A 21889-nucleotide genomic window follows, 5' to 3' on the forward strand; every position below is an offset into this window, starting at 1 on the left:
AGGGGAGGGGACTAGGGGTAGGAGAGAAAGCACTAAGGAAGAAGGGAAAGAAAGGAAGGAGGGAAAGGGGGAAAGAGAAAATCCATCTTTATTCAGCTCTCTACAGAAATCTTTAACAGCAGAGCAGTAGACTTAACCTGACTTCAGTCCTTTGCACTCACCTAATTCAGGAGAGGCCCTGTTGGGGAGATTTGGGCAAAGCTCATAGCTACTCTAAGCAGGCCACAGCTTGGCATGGGTGATGTGCTCATTCATGTAAAACAGACAGTGAAGGGTCTGAAAGGCCCCACAGCTTCTCTGCTGTCCAGCTCCAGAGTATCTCTTTTTCCTCTCTTTACTTGAGATGTCTCTGGCCGAAAGAAAGAGTTATAGCCCTTATCACTAAAGATTCCATTGCTCCTGACCCTAGAGTTGAGATCTGTGAGTCAATTAGCAAAGCCTTGGTAAGCACTTGTGTAGGTTCTGACACTGTGGTAAGCACCAGAAATGGAGGTTAGCTGGAACAAAGAAAACACACAACACAGCCTTAACACAAGAACGAGGGTCAACAGTCAGCAAAAATGACAGAGAAAAGTATCCATGGGCACATATAAAGCCACCATGCCACCAAAGTAGGTCAATACAATTTGGGGCAGAGGGGTGTTCATCCTAAGTACCCAAAAGGCACAGAACAGACAGACAGGCTTTTTAAATGAGGGGGCTGCCCAGTTTCCCTTTTCCTGGAACTAGAAATTTCTCCCACAGAAGAGAAACCCAAAGCACTGTGGTTATGACAGTGCTCCTGTACTGAGAAGCTGGGCTTCCCAGAACTTATCCAAAGAGCGAGCACCCACACTCAGGAAGCCTAGTACACTCCAGAAGAGAATGAGAAGGGGAGGGTCCTAAAAACACATCAATCAGAGTATCTGAGCCTATAGGACCTCCCTGTTAGAGAATGAGGCTAGCAACTGGGCCTGGCACATTCTCAAGCCTACACTCTCTGATTTGAAATAATTAGTCTCACACTCTCGTAGGGAGCCAGAAGAGTCCTACCAATACTGAGGGAATGACAGAAAGGATGTGAAGTCACCACGTTCTTGCCTATAGGATAACAAAGGCCAAAAGAGGACTAGTGGCTATGGTGGGAGGACGGGACAGAAACAGTATCTACCAATCCTACAGCAACCTGGCAACACAGGGCCCCTGGAATCGGCATCACATATATGGCCAAAAATCTTTACAGGCAAAGATATTATATTATGACTAAGATGCTGTGTTATTGCTAGTAAGAGTAAAATGCATACAGTCTATCTCAATATGTATTGAGAGAGCTGTTCGGCTGTAACACCAGAAAGTGCATTGTTCTATAGTTGTGGAAGCTAGGAGAAACCTATATTCATCATCATGTAGAAGTGTTCACAATGTGTTTTATTTTTAAATGCTGCCTTCCAACCTCTGGGCATTAAACACACTCTAAACAGAGATGCCTGGGGTGGTTAAAAGCCCATATGTAGGTTGAAGTACAAGGCTGACTGACAGCTTCAAGCTTTGGGACTGTGGAGAGCTGAGATGCCCCAGAGCCAGAGCCAGAAGTGCCTTAGATCAGACATTCTGAATCTTCTTAATGCTGTGACCCTCTAATATAGCTCCTTGTATTGTGGCAACCCTCAACCATAAATTTATTTTCATTGATACTTCATAACTGCAATTTTGCTACTGAGCAGTGTCTTGGTTCCTTTAACCATTGGAAGTATGTGTTTTACGATGGTTGTGACTCAGGTTCAAAATCACTGCCTTAGACTATCTTTAGTCCCCTTAAAAGTCACCTCACACCCACCTACTGAATATACCCTCAAAGCCTTTCAACTACTGGGTAAATACTTTGAAGGGTATTTAACTTAACTGACCAGTGCATTCCATGAACCCCAAATCAAAGAATGTCATCAGACAACATCTGAAACTTACAACAACATTCTAACCACTTAGAACATTGCCTGACGCTACAACAAATGCTTAGGAAAATGACTTGGTTCATAAAAATGGTTCTTTCTGCTATATTAAGTATTCACTTATGACTGCTCCTATGCTGAAATATGTTATTTGGAGCAACCAAAATCCATATTTCTGGGCCAAAATTATTCATATTTGGTCATAATAAATGACCTCTTATTCCCTCTGAGAAAAGAATTGTGTTTCGTGTCAACAGTGTTGTTCTCCAACATGGGGCTCCAAGGACAACCCTTGAACAATACAAGACAGAAAGAATAGCAGGATTGGTTAAGTTACCATGGGCCCTTGTGTCTAAGCATTTCTGCCTCCTCATGTGGATTCTGAGGAGTTCTTTCTGGGACCCAGATAACTCATTTGTTTTGAACATTGGTCCACTAGTTTATTCTGGGATGGCTGTTGGTTATCTTCTGATTTTTTTCCCAGAGAGCTGTAGTTGTTTTAGGAAATCTAGTCAGAACATGGGTCTTAGAACCTTCTGCCTCTTCTCCTGGCTTTGCACAAATTAATAATTGCATTTTCTGTGTCTTCCTTGTTACAACCTTGCTCACTTTTAGCTTAAAAACTGAGCAAGTGCCTGATCATTAAAACACCAGCAGGAAAGGGCATTTGTTCCCTCTAGCCCAGCTTGGTAGAGGTGTCAAGCAAAAGCCCCTAGAATATGCAGATGTCTCACAGGAAGGCCAAGACATCATATACCCTTCTTGAGTTAGATAGAAAATTATCCTCTTAGACACTAAGACAGACATAAGATATTCACCTATGTCTCAAGCCCCAAAACACAGTGGGAGAAACTAAGCCACGGTGAGAGTCAAAGGAATTACGCCAATGAGCAGCATAGAAACCTGATACAAAATACAGTTCCCTCCAGCTGTCACAGAAGGTTGTAATTCTCAGTGAATGAAAAAGACACTAAAGTGGGAAAGAGAAATTCCAAGATGAGGAACATATTAGATTAAAAAAAAAAAAACCACATCATTTAGTATTTCAGCTGGCTTCAGCTGGTTTTACATTTGATAGTAATGTTAATTGAACTTGCCAAGGTTTTTAAAAAATAAGGAATATTTGACATTCTCATATTCTTCATCTTGTCTTGTTTTATGCATGGATGGATGTAGTAAAAATTATTTTTAAAAATCCTGGCACAGGGCTTCTTCCCCCACCTCAGACCATTTATGTTCCTGAATGAAAGACACACACCGCCTTTATACTTTTTCAAATATGCCTCGGGCAGCACAATAGCCTGGCAGCTGCCTACCCTCCATGCTGTTAGAACCCACCTTTTTATTGATAACCCCATTATTACTCTGTTTCGTCTGGGCTGCTCTTAACCCAACAGGCAGCCCTCTGGGCCGTGTTCTCATGGCCCTTAACCCATGGCGGCTCTCCTCCTGCATGTTCTTCTATTTCACAAAGGCTTCCTTCTGCTCCCTCCTTGTGGTCCTCTCTCTCTGAGCCTGAGAAACCCCCACCCCACCTATGTCTCTTCTTCCCAGCTATTGGCTCTCCTGGCATCTTTATTCACCAGTCTGAATTAACTCGGAGAAAGGGTCCAGGGGCTACATGCAGACTCCAAGTCTTAGGGGTCAGCACTTAGCATTACAATAGATAGCAAAAGACAGAACATCAACAAATGTGTGTGTGGGTGTGTGTGTGTGTGTGTGTGTGCGTGCGTGCGTGTGCATGTACAGGCCAGAGGACAATCTCAGGCATAGTCCTAATGAACATGAACACAATACACTTTGAGACAGGGTCTCTCATTGGCCCAGACCTCAGCAATTAGGCTAGACTAGCCAGCTAGTGAGCCCCAGGAATCCTCTTTTCTCTGCCTCCCAAATTTGAAGGAAGGTCTTCCATCCTTAGTCTCCTCCATCCTCTGATCCAGCTTCTTCCTCCTGCAGTCTCCTCCATCCTCTGATCCAGCGTCTTCCATCCTTAGTCTCCTCCATCCTCTGGTCCAGCTTCTTCCTCCTGCTCTACCACCCTTACCTTCTACTCTCTTTCCCAACAAGCCCAATGGAAGCAAATTGCTTCCAAAGAAAAGGCTGTTATTGCCTCTTTTAAGATAACAATAGTGGGAGAGGCAATCCTGGTACTATCTGAACACATGGGGCAAATCCAGGTAGAAAGCTGTTCTCTGAGGTTCCCTCACAGGGATTTGCCAAAGAAGGTCAAAGTGCTCCACTGGCAAGATTTCCCTAGAAAATTTCCTTCCTAAAGATATCTCCCTCCTACTGACCAGCTCTTAAAACTAGGAGGAAAAATTATTTTAATCTGTATAAGTAGCTTTATCTTTTCATCTTTTTTTTGTCTTTCCCTGGGTCACTCTTTACATCTCAGAGACATTGAGATGTAAATTGCCTACCTTGTTTTTTGCTGAAGACAATCTGATTTATTATAATTCTACTATGTATTCTTTAATCTGTGCCCATGGTAATTATTGATTTCATGTCCTTATTTCTATGTGCTGTTTTGTCTGCTGGCCCCTTAGTCTGTGTCTGATCTAATATTCTCATTTGAGACTACAATACAGAGGTTTCTGGCTTTCATCTAACTATCTGCATATGGATATGGGAATTTCTGTTTTCCTCTGCTTCATGGAAGAAAATCATTAACATTGCTATCTCAAGCCCATTTTATCAAAAAGACAAACTTACAAGTTAATCATCAATCCGGCTTGTGGGGAAAAAGGGAAGTGTGTTTGTTTATTATTTAGACTGGGAGTCTCATATTGTATCCCTGTCCAGCCTGAAACTTACTATGTACATTAGGCTGGTCTAGAACTCATAGAAACCTGGCATCTAGGAATGGCTTGGTCCTGGAGACGAGACTGGGAGTGACAGGAGGATGAAGAAATCACAGACACAAGAACTGGGATCAGGTAGACTGTTCACACTCTGACAGCGCAGCATCTTCTCACAGAGCAGACAAAGCTGCTGCCACTGCTTTCTGTACACTCTGGCAACATTTGCGCATGGACCAGAGGAACACTCTGCCAATTCCTGAGGCTCTGAGGCACTGGTCTTTATCAATCATCAGTATTCACTCAGACTTCATCCTACTTATTCATTCACTCAGAACTTTCTCTACTCTCCACAGACATCTACCTGCTTCTGCCTCCCAAGTGTACTTAAAGGCACTTGCCCAGCCACAAGAGAGCCTTTTTTTTTTTCAGTATTTTTTTCAATATATTCAGACTTCAGACTCCCCTCTCTCCACTCCTCCCATTCCCACCTCTCCTCTCCCCTAAATTCACTGGTCCTTCCTTTCCCCTTCAGAAATAGAAGACCTCCCAGAGATATCAACTGAACACGGCATAACACGTTACAATAAGTCTTAGCACAGACCAATCACATCAAGGCTGAGGGAGGCAACCCAGTAGTAGGAAAGGGGCCCCAGGATCCGGCAAAAGAGTCAGAGACAGCCTCACTCCTGATGTTAGGGGTCTCATAAAATACCCAAACTAAACAACCACAACAAATATGCAGAGAACCTAGTGTGGACCTTTGTAGGCTTCGTGGTTGCTTTCTTCAGTCTCTGTGAGACCCTATTAAATCTAAGCAAAATTTAAGATAGCAACAAATGTGTTAAGAGTTTTACTAAGCAGACAGGTGGTATTAATTTATTTCATTCTGTTAATAACTTAGATCCCTATTCATTTTCAGTTGGTAAGTTAGTTTTGCTGTTTCATGTGACTAAGTTTTAATGTAAAAGTCATAACAAATAGGTTTATTGGTGTATATGTTTCTGTACATTACATACATATACATATATGTGCATATATGTATATATACATATGTACATAGATAGATAGATAGATAGATAGATAGATAGATAGATAGATAGATAATGTATCTGATGACTTCAGATCCTGAGAACTTACAATTGCTCATTATGGACTTAATTTCTACAGAAGAAAAGCAGGAATTCTATGAACATTTCCTGTCTCATACTTTTCAATTTGCTATTTTTTATTTAAAATTTAAATTTAAATAAAAAATTTAAATTTTTAATTTTATTAGTTCTTTGAGAATTTTTTACAAATTGTTTTGATTACAGTCACTTCCTCTCTCAACTGATCCCAGATCCAACTCTTCCCCTTCACGTCCAACCTTATCTTTCCTTCCTTCCTTTCTTTCTTTTGTTCATTCTACCTCTAACTAATTGTGTCAAGTTTGCACTGCTCATATATTCTAGGATGTGTGGCCTTTTACTGAAACAGTTTAGAAATTATCAACAAAATTGTTGATTTCATTTCCAACTTAATGCACAGCCTTTGGAAACTGTCTTATCAACAGTTCTCAACAGTATTTTGAAGACAGAAGTATTTCCCCCCATAGCCATTAGCCACTCCTAGCTCCTGCTGCTGCTAGAGTCTGCCTTTGCTGTCTCCGGCATCCCGTGTGTGCAGTGTATATATTTACATTGTGGTGTAGATGCATTTTATAATCATACATATGTAGACATACATCAGCCAAGAAACAGCTAAAGAAAGTTGCTTTAATAGTACCTCTGGCTTCTAGGAAGACTGGCGTAAATCTCTTCTGGAAGGGAAAGAAATCCATTTTTCTGAGAAAGTAAATGTTTATTAAATGCAAATACTGTATCTGTTACCCAGGAAAAACGACCCACGGCATGTGGAATTTCTAGATAAAAAGCTTTCAAGTCCGAGGTTTCTCCAGATAAGCTCCTATCGGGGAAGTGATGCGTGAATGCGCTGAAATTGAATTACTGTACAACGGCAATTACTTTCCACAGCACAGCTATAATAGGAATCAGTTCCACAATGAACAGCAGGTAGCTGGAAGACGGAGACCTGAACACAAACTCTAAGTCTCCTTTAGTTCTTCCAAGAGGCAGGAGTGTGTGGTTTTAAGCAAAACACTTTTCAAGTGCCCAATTTCTCATTTTACCAATGGAAATCACAGAGCAAGTGCAAGAGATTAGGTTTATTTTCAGCTATGAGCTGTGAGTGCTTGGAGGAAAGTATTAAACATCTCATCCCAAAGGTTTGAAAACAACAAGCTCTTCCTGTCTTGAGTACAGTTACAACCTGCTTCCTGTGTCTCTTCCCTGTCTGCCCTGGAGTTCATTCTGCCAGATGCATCCGATTATTTCACTAGTAAGTTAAATACTTAGTGTTCTGTTTTATAGTCTGCCAAAGCAGGCTCTATCTTTCCATGACCCCTCCTCACTCCAGATATGTGTTTAAGTTTATGGTGGGGGGGGGTCTAAGATCTGTAGGACTCAGCATAAAACCAACCCTGCCCTTTGCAGAAACCAGGTCGCCTGAGAAAATGGGGCGAGGGGCTGCAAGCCTGCCCAAATCTAGGTGGAAGGCAGGGTGTCTCCGCATGACCCAAGGCAAATGCCACTCTACCGATGCCTTGTTTCAGAAATGAGGGTGTACCCTCACAAATTCTCCACAGTGGCTCTGCCTGTTCAGAGTTCCCTGAAGCCAGAGTAGATGCTTTCAGGTGATTGACAGCTTTGGCTGCTCCCAGTGAAGGGCCAGATCCGAAAGACAAAGGCTGAGGGCTGCCTGCCCACATCACCAAGACCAGGAAATAGTCTACCCATTGCCTTCTGCCTTCCCTCAAATCATGGCACTTTTCTTAATGCCAGCGGCTCAGCAAATAGAGGAGTCATGCCAAGTCTGCCTTCTTTCAGTATCTCAAATAAGTTCTGACTTATGTCATAGGCAAGCAGCCCAGGTGTCACTTAGAATGGCCCAATGGGAGTGTGCCACTGGCAGAAGGCAGGTGCATATTATTTCTACTAAATTCAGCATTTGGAGAGGCTCCTTGAGATGCTGATGAACTGAAAGCAAATTGACTCCACTCCTTGGCCATTCAAAGGAAGCAGAGGCTTGATATCAACAGCTCAGCAACATCCATTGAGAGCTGGGTAGCATGTACATATTTGAATAGAGAAATTGGGAGATAATGCCTTGTGCATAGCTGTTGTGCACAAAAGCAAGCGGCAGCCTTGTTCCTTCAAACAGTCTGGAGCTAGCCTATGAGTGGATTTACAAAAATTATTCAAACTACCCCTGGCATTAAAATTGTCCAGAAAATAGAGTTAAGAAGAGCTGTCATAATGACGGCACCATTATGTTAATAGCAATTACAGAGGCTAAGGTTATTTATAATTTGCTAGTCCGAAGGGGGAAAAAAGTTGCATGTAGTCCATTACCAGCTGTATGACAGAGGTTATATAATGGGCAGGCCACTTTAGGTTTCACATTTACCTCAGACATCTGACGGGCAGAAAAATAGGACTTTCTATGATAGGATAATTGCATAGCAGAGAAGAATTCAAATAGGGCCTGAGCATGATAAAATCGCTCTGATTCAACTAATCACCAGGCAAAGTGATGGAGGGAAATGATGAAATCAAGCCAGAGAGACAGAGAAAAAGAACAACATTGTTCAACAGCCTGGAGATGACAGGCTGTGTGTGTGTTAAAGGTCTGGGTTACTGGAGTCAGGTTTCCTCAGTGCTAATGGAATCTACCTGTGTAAGCCAAAGACAGTCTACAGCTCTGGACAGTTTCAAGGTAGTCCACACAGCGGCGGTACTTTTAATAGTCACTGTGGCTTGCAAAACAGGTTTTCCTTGTATGTGTTCTTAAGTCACAATGATGAGTGACATCAGACCAATAAGCTTGGGGACACTTTCAAGGATGAAGAGAGGAGGAACGTGATCTGATGCAAATTACTAGGGGTGGGGCAGAGAAGTTGGGGAAATGACAATTTTTAAAATCTGTTCTGTTCCTGGCCCATTGTCTACTTGGTAAGATTCCAGGCAAAAGAGCCTGCTCCTTTTGGATTGGGCCATCCTAGTGCAATGCTGCAAAGGGTAGCTACAGGGCAAACCTGAGGTCTTTGGCTGCTCTAAGTGCTCACAGCCCCCCCCCCCCCAAAATGAAGCTTTCTGCTCAGGAAGCAAGGTGTCCTTACAACATGAAGAGTCACAGTCATCCCTTCTTTGGCTTCAAGATAAGCTAGCAGTTCATCCAGATGGACCATGCCTTTTGCTGCTGCCATCTATGCCCCAGTACAGGGGAACGCCAGGGCCAAGAAGTGGGAGTGGGTGGGGAGGGGAAGGGGGTAGGGTATAGGGAACTTTCCAGATAGCATTTGAAATGTAAATAAAGAGAATATCTAATTTAAAAAAAAAAAAAAGACTTCCCAAACCCACTGGGAGCTATGGCACAGCGGACTAACACTGCCTAGGAGGGATCAAGCCTGGGTTAGTCTCACAACAAAACTAAAGGTCTGTGGGTGAAGAGAACCACAAAAAGCTGAATGCAACTCCCATAATGTGGCAGCATCCAGTTTGCTTACAAAGGGTCTGTGTACATGTTTTAAAATACAGAAAATACGCGTTTCAGAGTGTGCAGGCTGGCCTTATCCTGGGAACATTTCCATTCACCTTCGTTTTCCTTCTCAAAGAAATCACACCAGCCATATCAAATAGGGTTTGTTTGGGTTTTTTGTTTGGTTTCCTTTTTTTTTTATTTGAATGTCACTAATTTAAAAGCAAAATGGTTTCAAAATTAGGCAATACTGAATGGCTAAAGTCAGTTCCTATTCCCTCCTGTCCCCATCCAGGTGCTTCCTGCATCCCCACGACTCCATCTCTATTACATGTTCACAAGACGGGAAAAGCTTTATCCAGACGTGCACGGAATGCTTTCTGTTTGGCAGGCATTAGACTTTTCAGGGATATGGAGCAGCACAGCTGTACTCTTGCCTTGAGGATATAGAAACTAAACCCCACTGAGCCCTGGAGTGTGACCTGGGCAAATGACTTCACACAGCTCAGCTTGTATGCTCATTTCTAGGACAATGATAACTCCCAGGGTTGACACAAAATCTAAATGGCACAGCATAACCTTCCAGCTCCTGGCCAGGCGCATCATGCGCACAGTAAACCTATAAGCATATACTCTACATGGCTCCAGGGAGATAGGAGCAGATACGAGATCCACAGGGGCCTGCTCAATGGTCCTCACCAGCCTCCAACCTGGGATCAAGACAGAAATCTGGATGAGTACATCCCAGCCCATGGGTAGTCCACACTGCAAAGAGGTCATGGTCCAGGATCTGGTGCTTCTGCGAAGAACATTGTACCCTCTGTCAGGTGCCCCACATTCCTAACACCAGGGCTTTCTTATCTATCAACTGTCCCTAAAACTTTCGATTTACAAAGAAATATAAATGAAAACAGTAGATTTCTTCACTGAAACTGTTAATGTTGTTACTAGTGCTCAAAACAAAATGAAAACGAGCCAGATATAATGCCACTCCTGCTATCCTAGCACCCAGGAGTCTGGAGCAGAGGACCTGGAGTTCCAGGCCTGCCAGAGAGAATTCTGAGCCAGCCTTGACTGCACAGTGAGACCTTGTCTCAAAATAATAATCATAACAAAACAACAACCAAACAACAACAAAAAAGATAGCTCAGCAGATAAAGGCACTTGCTGCCAGGCCCTGCCCATCTGAATCTGATCCCTAAGACCCATAAAGCAGAAAGAGAAAACTGACTACTATAACATGACCTTAAACCTCCAAATATACACTGTGGCATACGTGTACCCCTCTAAATACATATATACATACACACAAGTTTGTAGAATATGTAACTGCAATTAAAAAAAATTAGAACCCCCAAATCACAAAATAAAATGATAACTAAAACAATTATATATATTATGAATATATGTGTGTGTGTGTGTGGTGTGTATGTGTGGGTGTGTGTGTATATGTGTATGTATTTTTTTTTCCAGGAAAAAATCATTCAGATGTCACTGAGAGGGGCTGTGAGCTAATATACCCTTACTGAAACAGAAATGTTTTCTTAAGCACAAATAACTTAAGGTTTGTTCAGAGGATGTTAGATGCCTTCAGGAACTTCCCATTAAGGAAGGTAGAGTACAGTCTAGGATACTAAGCACATAGAGGTGGTAAGAAATGTGGACTTGGGTGACCTGGCGCCCCATATCAATGCGATTGCAGAGATGCTCCATAGCTTTGTCCTCTCCATCTCCCTTTTGTAAACTGCAGATGGCAACAGAACCTCCACCATGGGGGCTGACAAAGACAACATAGGTGAATATTGGCAAAAATCGTTAAAGGGATGCCCATCAAGGACTGCTTGATTTATTGTTGATATTCCTGAACCTTCACTGCAGTCATATTGATTTCAAAACCTGTAAACAACTTAAATGGACAAACAGGTAGCTGCAGAAGCAGTGGGATCAATTAACAAACATGTAGTCAGCTGTCCAAGGGAATCACAAAACACAGTGACATGAGAAATTACCAAAGAGCAGATGAAAGAACCGGAAAAAAAAAAAGCTGGATCAAAAGACAAGCAGGTGCCATAATTTTCAAAATTGAAGAGAAGAAAAATATAAGCACAGACATAGAAATCCAGAGAAAATAGACTTGAGAGAAAGCACACAGAAGGCAGAAATCACAGTTTTCTATCATGTGGCCACAATTCTAGGTGAAACTTCATGTGTGATAGTCAATCTTGATTCTCAACTCCATAGGATCTAGAATCATCTGGATGAGACAAGTCTGGGCTTGTCTGTGAGGGAATTTCCAGATGGATTTAACTGACATGGGGCGGTCTACTCTATATCTAGGTGGCACCATGCATTAGACAGAATAAAATGAGCAGTGAGCTGAGCACCAAGAGTTAAACATAAAGCAGGAAGCCAACTCAGCAATCAAAATAAAAACAAAGCAAAAGACCCATATACCTGCAGTTCCCTTCATCCAGCTGACATGAAACCACAGTGAGCTGCTTGGATCAATACAAACATTGTAATCTCAGTAGCACTCCAATAAAACAAGGGAACATCCAACTTCTTCCAGACCCTCTATGGAGGGGTTCAGTTCCACACTGTGGCAATCGGTTTGTTTGTTTGTTTGTTTGTTTGTTTGTTTGTTTTGATGTAAAAACACGAGGTAGTTTAATGGCAGAGCTCCGGGTCGAAAAGTATCTCATGCAGGAGACAGTGGATTCGACCGGCAATCGTTTTTTAAAAAGATGTTTTACAGCTATCCAGTGAGCCACAAGGTCCCTGAGTGACCAGAGAAGTTAGGAGGCCATAACAGAGTTGGAGGGACCCATCATTTGCAACCTTTTAATGGAGGCAAAAGATCCAAAGAGAAAAACTGGCTTTGGCACCCCATGCGTGAAGAATGCAAAGAAGAAGTGCTTTTCTTGGCCCCCAAAGTGAAGAAATGGGAAGGAGCATTTGTGTGGTGGGCAAACTTCACAACCTGGTTCATCAGTGCCAGTCCCCAAACACCAGCTGCCTGTGTTTCTCTGCACAATGTGGTACAGATCCTGAAAGACTCACCCGCACTGCCTCGGACTTCTTGTGGAACATCTCCTCCATGATCTTAGCCAGCTTCTTCACCAGTTGGAGACCGTCGATTTCTTCAATGGCAACGTCTTTCTCATACTCTTTGTATTTCTGTGAGGAGAAAGGGCGGTGTTAGAGGCATGCGCTTCTAAGGTACCACATGTGGATGGTTTCCTCCGATGGATATAAAAATAAAACGTCATCAACACCATGTCTGTTAGAATCGGAGACAGTAGGTTGCATCTCATAATAACTAAAACAACCAGAGAAAAACCTGAAAACTGAGCCTGACTCTGACCAGAAGCTGACATGGCACCCAGGAAAAAAAACAGTTGTCAGCTGATCAAACACTGGCTCATCCGAGGGATTGTCCTAAGGGCTGGTTGGACGCTTGTTCCCTCGTCTTCTCAACTTAAGATGAAGTTTTCTTTAAAAACCCATCTCGTACACTGGAGATCAGATCTTCCCACACATTAAACAACATAAGTCATATTCAGGAAAACTAACACTGGTCCTAGGGCCATTCACTCATCACTCATCCATGTTTCCTCTCACATGTGGAGTCTTTATTTCGGGGGCAAGGGTGGCGGTGAGAGAGAGTAAGACATAAAAGCTGAAACAGGTATTTGGGAAGATTAGCGGGAGGGAGAGGGGAAGAGAAGAGAGTGATGGGATGAATATGACCAGCTATACACACACACACACACACACACACACACACACAATACCACAATGAGGCTGGGAGTCAGCTATCAGAAAAGGATTTGCTGCGCAAGTACTAGGATTTCAGTTAAATTCCCAAAACATAAGTGAGTGATAATGATGGTGGTGGTGGTGGTGATGATGATGAAGAGGAGGAGGATGACGACCAATAGCAACAGAAGCAGCAGCTACCCCACTGCCACCACCACCACCAGGCAGGGTAGCACACACCTGCAATCCCACTACTGGGGAGATAAAGACAGATGAATCCCTGAGGCTAGCTAGTCAGCTGGCCTACACTACTCTGCAAGCTCAGACCTTGCCTTAAAGAAGAAAGAAAAAAGGAAGAAAAACAAAACAAAAACAAAAATCAAACAAGGTAGATGGTACCTACAATTGTTCTCTGGCTGTGCACATAGTTACACGCTGGCTTGCTGACCTAGTGAACTTCCTGTTGCTGTGACAAATCACTCAGAACAAAGGAGTGAAGAAAGGATTCATTTCCACATAACAACCCACCACTGAGGAAATCGGGGCAGGAACCTGGAAGCAAGAGCAGATGCACAGAGCATGGAGACGTGCTGCTTACTAGCTTGCTCCCTGCTTCTGCTCAGCCTGCTTCCATATACAGCCCAGGACCACCTACCCACACACTACAAACAGCTGGCTGAGACCTACTCCAGCAACTAGCAATGCAGAAAATTCTCCCAGCCAAGTCCAAAGAGGTGACGGGGCAATTCCTCAATCAAAGCTCCCTGTTCTCAGCTGTGCCAAATTTCCAGTCAGGAGAAGCCAATTACACCTGTGTGCGTGCACGCACACGCGCAAACACACACACACACACACACACAAGAAAGTATCACAATGAAACCTCTAATTGTATGTGCTGGCCACTCACTAATTTAGAAGATAATTATCATACTCTGATAACTAATTTGTTTGAAACAGCAATTCTAAAAGTGGTCCAGAAACTGCTGAGGGCTCCTCAAGACCCTCTTGGGGATCCATCCAGCCCCCTTTCCCAATAGCATACCTAACTGACTTTGGCTTGCTTTGTGGGTAGCAACAGATAACAACAATAGACTGATGCAGACAGACACGTGAGAATCCATATGTCTCTGCTAAGTCAAACATTAAAGAAATTTGCCAAATAAAGGGAAAAATTCATACCATTTATTGTTCACAAAATGCATGCTTAACTAATACATTTCTCATCTTTTAAATGAGTTTTTCTTTAGATTTCTTAGTTTTAAGAGCTAATGTGGTAAATATTAATAGATATAGCTCATGTGAGCAAAAGCTCTGGTGGACCCTGAGTAGTTTATAAGAACACAAAGGGATCCGAAGACAAAAGTTTGTTTGAAAAACTTCTCAACTTTGTTCACATTAAGTGGAAATGCTGCTTCTTGCTGGAATCCCAAAAGGAGGTCACGATGCTCTTATGTCAGTGTGAAAACAGCATCATGATGCTCACAGCCTTATGAAAAGGCCGAGGAGGCACTGAACCTGGGACACTGAACCTGGGGCACTGAACCTGGGGCACTGAACCTGGGGCACTATGTATTGCTTCACTTCAGACTGAGTTGCTAACACCTCACCTCAAGCTTCAACTTAGGAAAATTGGAGGTTCGTGCTGTGGCTTGATTCTGTGGTCTCTAGAGAATTATTTTTAAGAGATAAGTCAAAATTTAGTGGCAGGATAATTTCCAGAGCTTAAATATCTATCTTCTCTTCATTTCCCCACTTCCTCCTTTAAACACGGGAACTAGAAGAAGACACCATTTTTCCTGGCCAGCAGAGGCCAGCCTTCTACCCAAGGCTCAGCTAAAAAAATAGTATATGCTATGTCACTTAAAACACATCTCTTAAGAGAAACACTCCTCCATTGTTGGTGGGATTGCAAGCTTGTACAACCACTCTGGAAATCAGTCTGGCGGTTTCTCAGAAAATTGGACATGGTACTACAGGAGGATCCCGCAATACCTCTCCTGGGCATATATACAGAAGATGTTCCAACCGGTAAGAAGGACACATGCTCCACTATGTTCGTAGCAGCCTTATTTATAATAGCCAGAAGCTGGAAAGAACCCAGATGCCCCTCAACAGAGGAATGGATACAGAAAATGTGTTACATTTACACAATGGAGTAGTACTCAGCTATTAAAAAGAATAAATTTATGAAATTCCTAGGCAAATGGATGGACCTGGAGGGCATCATCCTGAGTGAGGTAACCCAATCACAAAAAAACTCACACAATATGTACTCACTGATAAGTGGATATTAGCCCAGAAACTTAGAATACCCAAGATATAAGTTACAATTTTCGAAACACATGAAACTCAAGAAGAATGAAGACCAAAGTGTGGACACTTTGCCCCTTCTTAGAATTGGGAACAAAACACCCATTGAAGTAGTTACAGAGACAAAGTTTGGAGCAGAGACGAAAGGATGGACCATCTAGAGACTGCCATATCTGGGGATCCATCCCATAATCAGCCTCCAAACGCTGACACCATTGCATACACTAGCAAGATTTTGCTGAAAGGACCCAGATATAGCTGTCTCTTGTGAGACTATGCCGGGGACTAGCAAACACAGAAGTGGATGCTCACAGTCAGCTATTGGATGGATCACAGGGCCCCGAATGGAGGAGCTAGAGAAAATACCCAAGGAGCTGGGGGGATCTGCAACCCTATAGGTGGAACAACAATATGAACTAACCAGTACCCCCCGGAGCTCATGTCTCTAGCTGCATATGAATCAGAAGATAGCCTAGTCGGCCATCAGTGGAAAAAGAGGCCCATTGGTCATGCAAACTTTATATGCCTCAGTACAGGGGAGCCAGGGCCAAGAAGTGGGAGTGGGTGGGTCGGGGAGTGGGTGGGGAAGTGTGTGGGGGACTTTTGGGATACCATTGGAAATGTAAATGAAATAAATACCTATTTTTTAAAAAAAAAAAAAAAAAAAAAAAAAAAAAAAAAAAAAAAAAAAAAAAAAAAAAAAAAAAACAGGCCAATAGTAAGACATTATTGGACTTGCTTTGGTGGTTGAAGCATCCATGCCACAATTCTGTGATTGTGGGAGTCTTAGCCTTTCTGGATCATCTTGTAAATTTAAATCCAAGCCTAGCTTTAGATGAAAGGAAGAAGGGAGAAGAGGCAGAACAGAAGCTGTATAGAACCATATATATAAAGACGTGAGACTCTGCTCTCAGATCATTCAACCAGGATTACATGACAAGCTCCTTCTGAAATCAAGAGACATTTGAACAGCAGGGCTTCTAAGGTTGCCCATGTTTTCATATTGGTCAGAATCAGGGATCGATTGGCAATGCTGAGCTGACAACCCACCAGACCTGGGCCATGAGTCCTCAAGACTTGCTGTTCCGGACTACATGTCTGGAAGCATTTTGTTAACTAGCAAGCCAATGATGTTGACTTCTTCTCTGTATAATAAATGCTACACTATTTTCATGTGCATGCAAACTCATGGGAAAGAATTTGGAATAAGATAGGTTTATCCCAACATGCAGATATTTCACTTAATATGACAATGCCTTACTTGATAAACATGTACATTTCACATTCATATATACATATACTCACGTGAATCAAATAAACATAAAGCTATGTGTGTTTTAGACTATGTAAATTTAATGCAAGAAGGTATAGTATATAATATCCTAGCAATTTTCAATGTTTTACTAATTTTGTATCTTCTTTCTTGATATAATTACATAATTTATATTTGTTGACTCGTTTTTGCCTTAAAAATGTGGCCTCTGTACCTTTAGACTTTATTTTCATGGGATAGAATTAAACTGTAATTGTGCAGTGAAAAAAAAAACCACATCTCTTTCCAGTTTTGATTTCCAAATCCTTTGAGGCAATAAAACTGGGTTCTCAAAGAAGAATTTGGGAGGGTGGATGTGCTACTTCCATGGCTGAGCATGTGTAGGTTGACCCTGGCACAATACAAAAAAGTTAAGCACTTTTGTCTCACAGCAAAGAGTGAAGTAGAGAAGGGTTTTGCCAATTTCCTAAGACTTACAGGAGACCCCTAGCAGCCAGCAGTGAGCCAGAGCATCTGACCTTGGGTTCTAGAAGCCGCAAACCCCAACACCCACTACCAGACACCAGCAAAGAAGGAAGTTATATAAGAACAGACAGTTACTGAAAAGTGAGACCTCTGTCCTGAGCACCAGGGCCAATGAGTTCTTAGAATGAAGTTGATCCTGAGATATAAATGCTATTTCTGGGTCATCTGAGAGCAGAGCAAGGTGAAGATCTGCTGCACTGTTTAATAGACATTCTGAGCAGCTATGTGTGCAAAGGCCTGTGATGGCCCAGGAGTTATAGGAACATCCTTCACCCTGATCCCCGAGATCATACATAAAGATTAGATGAGTTACTCTTGGGGCCTGCTCTCGTGAATCTCTCTAGGAAATTGTTACTGCTCCATTTCCTACTCTCTTCTTCATAGCAAAGCTGTTTTGGCCCCCACTTGAAACCTAGCCAGAAGAAGTTGGACTTATCTTTTCTAGTATTGTGGCCCTTATGGTTACTAAACCACCCATAGCTCATAGTCATAGGGATTTTTCTTAATAAGTCTTGATGCAGAACAGATATGGGATGACAATGGTGGTGGCGGTGGTAATGATGATGAGGATTTGATGAGGATACACTGTAATCTGATAAACATGAGATACAGGCAAAGAGGTAGGTGCACTGTCCTTTGGCTCTCTAATGGTGACATCTCCCACATGTGGGAAGTTGCCTGGGATGCTGGACCCTGAAAAGCCCAACCCTAGCTAAGAGTACTCTCTGGTATCTGAATAAAACTTCAGTGACAATCACTGGAAACTTTTCCTAAGTTCAAAAGCCAGCCAGGTTCTGTGGATCTGGGGTTTTCCTCTGTTCAACAGATGTGCTCCAAAGTACACAGCAGGGACCATGTTTTATGCCCAAGGCTAATTCAGTACTGGGAAAAAAAAAAACCTTAATAAAACTAACAGCAGCCTCACATTTACAGAGGGAGTGAAATGAATCTTTGCCTTCAGTGATTCTATGATGTCAAGAGATTTAGAAAAAAATGTACTTCACTTGACCCTTTTGGTTTTCTTATGAGACCCAGTATTCTGGCCTTAACATTGTTCGCCAGCATTTCTCCTCTAATCATGAAGGGAGTTGACTTATTTAACCCTTGACTTTCCAGTAAGATCTCCCTACACCTCTCCCCTGAACCTTCTCTGTGAGGAGACTGACCAGCCGCCTAGGACAGCTTGTGCCTGTGTTACAGTCACCAATCTCAACACAATAGGTGTCAATCCAAGATCCTAGATCTGGGAATAATTGAGCAGTTCTCTGTTTTTCTCCTTCCCACTGCCCACTACAGCTCAGATGCCAACAGACACTTGTTGATAATGGACCAAGTGTGTTCTACTCTCTTGCCAACCTGAGGAAGTCACCCTGCCTTCTCAGGATGCTAGTGCCTGCTGGAATCAGGACAGGTAAATGCTTTGGTCTTATCAGGAAATGTTTGATGTCACTAGAATCAAAAGATTTTGAAGAAGACGGAGAGAAACCCATGAGTGTCAAGACTTAGGGGCAAGCTTTTATTGGCTTACAGCAGTAAAATGCACCAAAAGCCTTAGAAAAGATCCTACAAGAAGAGACCAGTCTGATGGGCAGCAAAACATGTCCACACAAAACTGCACCAAAGAATGAAAAGAAGGTGCATATAGTGTGTTGTAAAATAATACAAGCAATCCTTTGCCTATTTCTCTTTTAAATCAACAACCTGCATGCATACAGCTAAAAGGATATCTTCTGTTTAGCAGCAGGTTATGCAACCACACACTATTTATTTTTCTCTCTTTTTTACATCTATATTTTAACTTTTATGGTGAGAATATCATTTTAGGAATTAAGAATATGAAATTAGTAGTTCTATTTAGAACAAAATAGGGGCCCCTTCTGTTTATTTGCTTATTTTAAATGTTTTTAACTGAAACAGAATACATCCCCACTTCTCTTCCCCCTACTATACATCCTCCCTAGAATCCTTCTCATGCCCCCACTCTCAAGTTGATATCATAGTCAAGACACTAAATATATAGATAAGAAAAGGTATTGATAGCTGCAAGAATTGCATATAAATGAAAATCCATCAGAGTTACACCTGATTTCTCAGTGGAAACTCTGAGAGCTAGAAGAGCCTAGGACAATACACTCCAAGTACTAAAGCACCACAACTGTCAACCTGGACTATGATACCCAGCAAAACTAGCTGCCATAGTTGAAGGAAAGGGGGGGGGGGGGGACACACCTTTTCATCATCGAAACAGCCTAAAAAATTCATGAGCTTATTCTATAAAGGGAGAATCTTAATCCAATCAAAACCCCTGCAGATAAGGCAGAATCTGTTCAGCCCTGCCCTGAACACATTTCCTGCACCTATCTGTGCTGTTATTAACAGTCTGCTAAGAGTTGGTATTACCTGTGTGCTGCAGTAGAGAGCTGAGGCAATGGAGGGTTTACTTAGCTGGTGGAAGTCAAAGGTTTGGAGAGAGATTTTAAACCTGAAAAGGCCTGACATCTAATTGCTCAGACTTTTGAACTTTTTCTTGGTAGGGAGACAACAGATTGACAGCCCAAATATTTACAGACGGGCTTTGAAAGGCCCATTTCATTCCCATAATCACCTGTCTCATTGATTTTGTTGTCAGCAGCAGCTGAGACTCTGAAAAAGAATCAAATATCAAGAATTGGGGACAGTCACTTGACAAGAGCTGCCCAAAAGCAGCTCAGAGAAAGCAAACACCATGTGAGAAGCACAAAGGATATGCTGGCAGTGGCCTCCACTCTCCTCAGGCCCTACAAAGGCGACCATAGTGCCAGGGTGAAGGAGTATATCCAGATCTTGTCAGTCTAAACACCTAAGGGAAAGGAGGAACCCACTTGGAAAGTACCCTGCAGCCTCCATGAGAGATTTTTCCATTGTCACCTGTGTTTGCAGCCTCCTCTTGTTCTGCAAGGCACCAAAGAAGGCTTTTAGTAAAGCCTTATCTCCTCCCCAGAAACATCCCACACAGCTGTGCAGGCATGGTACCAAGGAATGATTGTATTACTAGGGACTTCTGTCTATCAGTTATCTTCCTCTGCAGAAAGGAATTGGGGAAGTACAAAGAGGACCCCAGGATCACACAGCAGGAAGACATGAAAGAATGACACAAAGGAAAGATATGGTTGGTTTTCCATAATTAAAACTGGAGCCACCACACTGTGCCCCTGTTTCTAATTCTCCATTTGTTCCACAGACTACACTTTGTGTCTCTGGTAAGCCAGGCAGGATCCTGGACACCAAGCCCATGACAGTGAATGAGACAAACCCTGAGGAAGCCTGTGGTTCTCGGTAAGCAGGAGCTGTGCGTCAATGGACAAAGATGCACCCTGAGGGGGTGGCCAAGGTAGTGACTGCCATCTTGAATGGTTATCAGGTTGAAAAGTACTGATGATAGTTAGGGAAGAGTCCATGAAAGCAGAGCCTAGGAAGGTCCAGAGTAAGAGGCTGCCCATGACTTAACTAAGTTTTCTTTCTTCATGTCACTGAACCACAAGCAGCTAAAGAGGGAGGCATCATGAAAGGCAAAGCCAGGGAGTGCAATGTTGAGAGCAGGCAGCTTGTAGATAGGACATCTGGAGTCACCAAAGGACTTGGGGAGAGGACACACTAGTGATCAAAAGTGGGGGGAAGCATAACTTCAGTGCATAAAACAGAGGGAAAAATGCAATCCTAGAGAGAACATCCTAGAAAGAGCAGAGAGCCAAGAGGTGCTTCCCCCAGACATCGATGAGGCTAATGGTCAGCAGAAACCTTCTGAGCCTCAGTGTCCTCATTCAGAACACAAGGAAAAAAGATGCTCCCCACCCCAGCTACCTGAGCACTGCTCTCTAGACTCATCTGTAAAGGGCCCAACATGATGACAACCTACAAAGGACCACCATAAATCCCAAGGGTCCCTTGTTTTTCCTTCTTGGTCCCTCTATTCCAGAGGACTCTAGTGTTGTCCTACCAGTGCCTCTCTGAAAAGAAGTCCCTGTTGGAACAGCCAGTTCCACCCAGGGTCTTTGATGATGCTCACACTTCCAGCTCTGCTTTCTCTGCCTCTCTGCAGGAGCTGAGATGCTCCACCACAACAACCCAAGTGTGCCTTTAGCCAAGCATCTAGGCAGAACACAGACCTTCAAAGATCACCTCTTAGCATTTGTATCACAGAAGAAAGGTGAGCCCAATAAACTTTGCCTTCCTCTGTCACAAGGGAACATATGAGTCTTCCTACTCCTTTTAGCAGAATCAGTGTTTGGCAAGAAATCCCTTGGTGAGCTGAGAACATTTATCACTGTAGAAGGGAGACATAGAAATGCATTATTTCTGTAGCATCTATTTTGCCAGATCATTTCACACAAACACCAGCAACAGCAAAGCACTATTTCACTGTCAAGACACTTAATGCTGCTCATACATTTGGGTCATTTTTTTCCCTATATGATAACTGCATATCTAGAAGTGAGTCACCTGGAACTGCCCCCCTGCCCATGCACCACCCCAGAGGAAGTGGGACATGAGTGTGGAGACCTCTGAGCAATCACAAATGATTGGGATAAAAGCCAATCATAAAGAGGGGCTCTAAATATGTTCAAAATCAGGAACCAGTGCAGAGGTGAGATGCAAAAGTGGCAATGGGGAGTAGGACCACAGGCCTCATCCGGCTGGATCAGCGCCGGGGTAGCGGGAGCACAGGGTTGCCTGAC

The 21889-nt window shown here is 42.9% G+C and overlaps 1 protein-coding gene across 2 annotated transcripts in view; it reads right to left on the bottom strand.

Moving 5' to 3' along the window:
- Cacna2d3 (calcium voltage-gated channel auxiliary subunit alpha2delta 3) overlaps positions 1-21889 on the bottom strand; it is an 810117-nt gene that overhangs the window by 611679 nt on the left and 176549 nt on the right. For both annotated transcript variants that reach the window (XM_021181598.1, XM_029469011.1), the window contains exon 3: positions 12368-12484. In XM_021181598.1, coding sequence (XP_021037257.1) covers positions 12368-12484 — 117 coding nt within the window. The remainder of the gene's footprint in view (positions 1-12367; positions 12485-21889) is intronic.

Source organism: Mus caroli, chromosome 14 (genome assembly GCF_900094665.2).
Source record: "Mus caroli chromosome 14, CAROLI_EIJ_v1.1, whole genome shotgun sequence".
Lineage (NCBI taxonomy): Eukaryota > Metazoa > Chordata > Mammalia > Rodentia > Muridae > Mus > Mus caroli.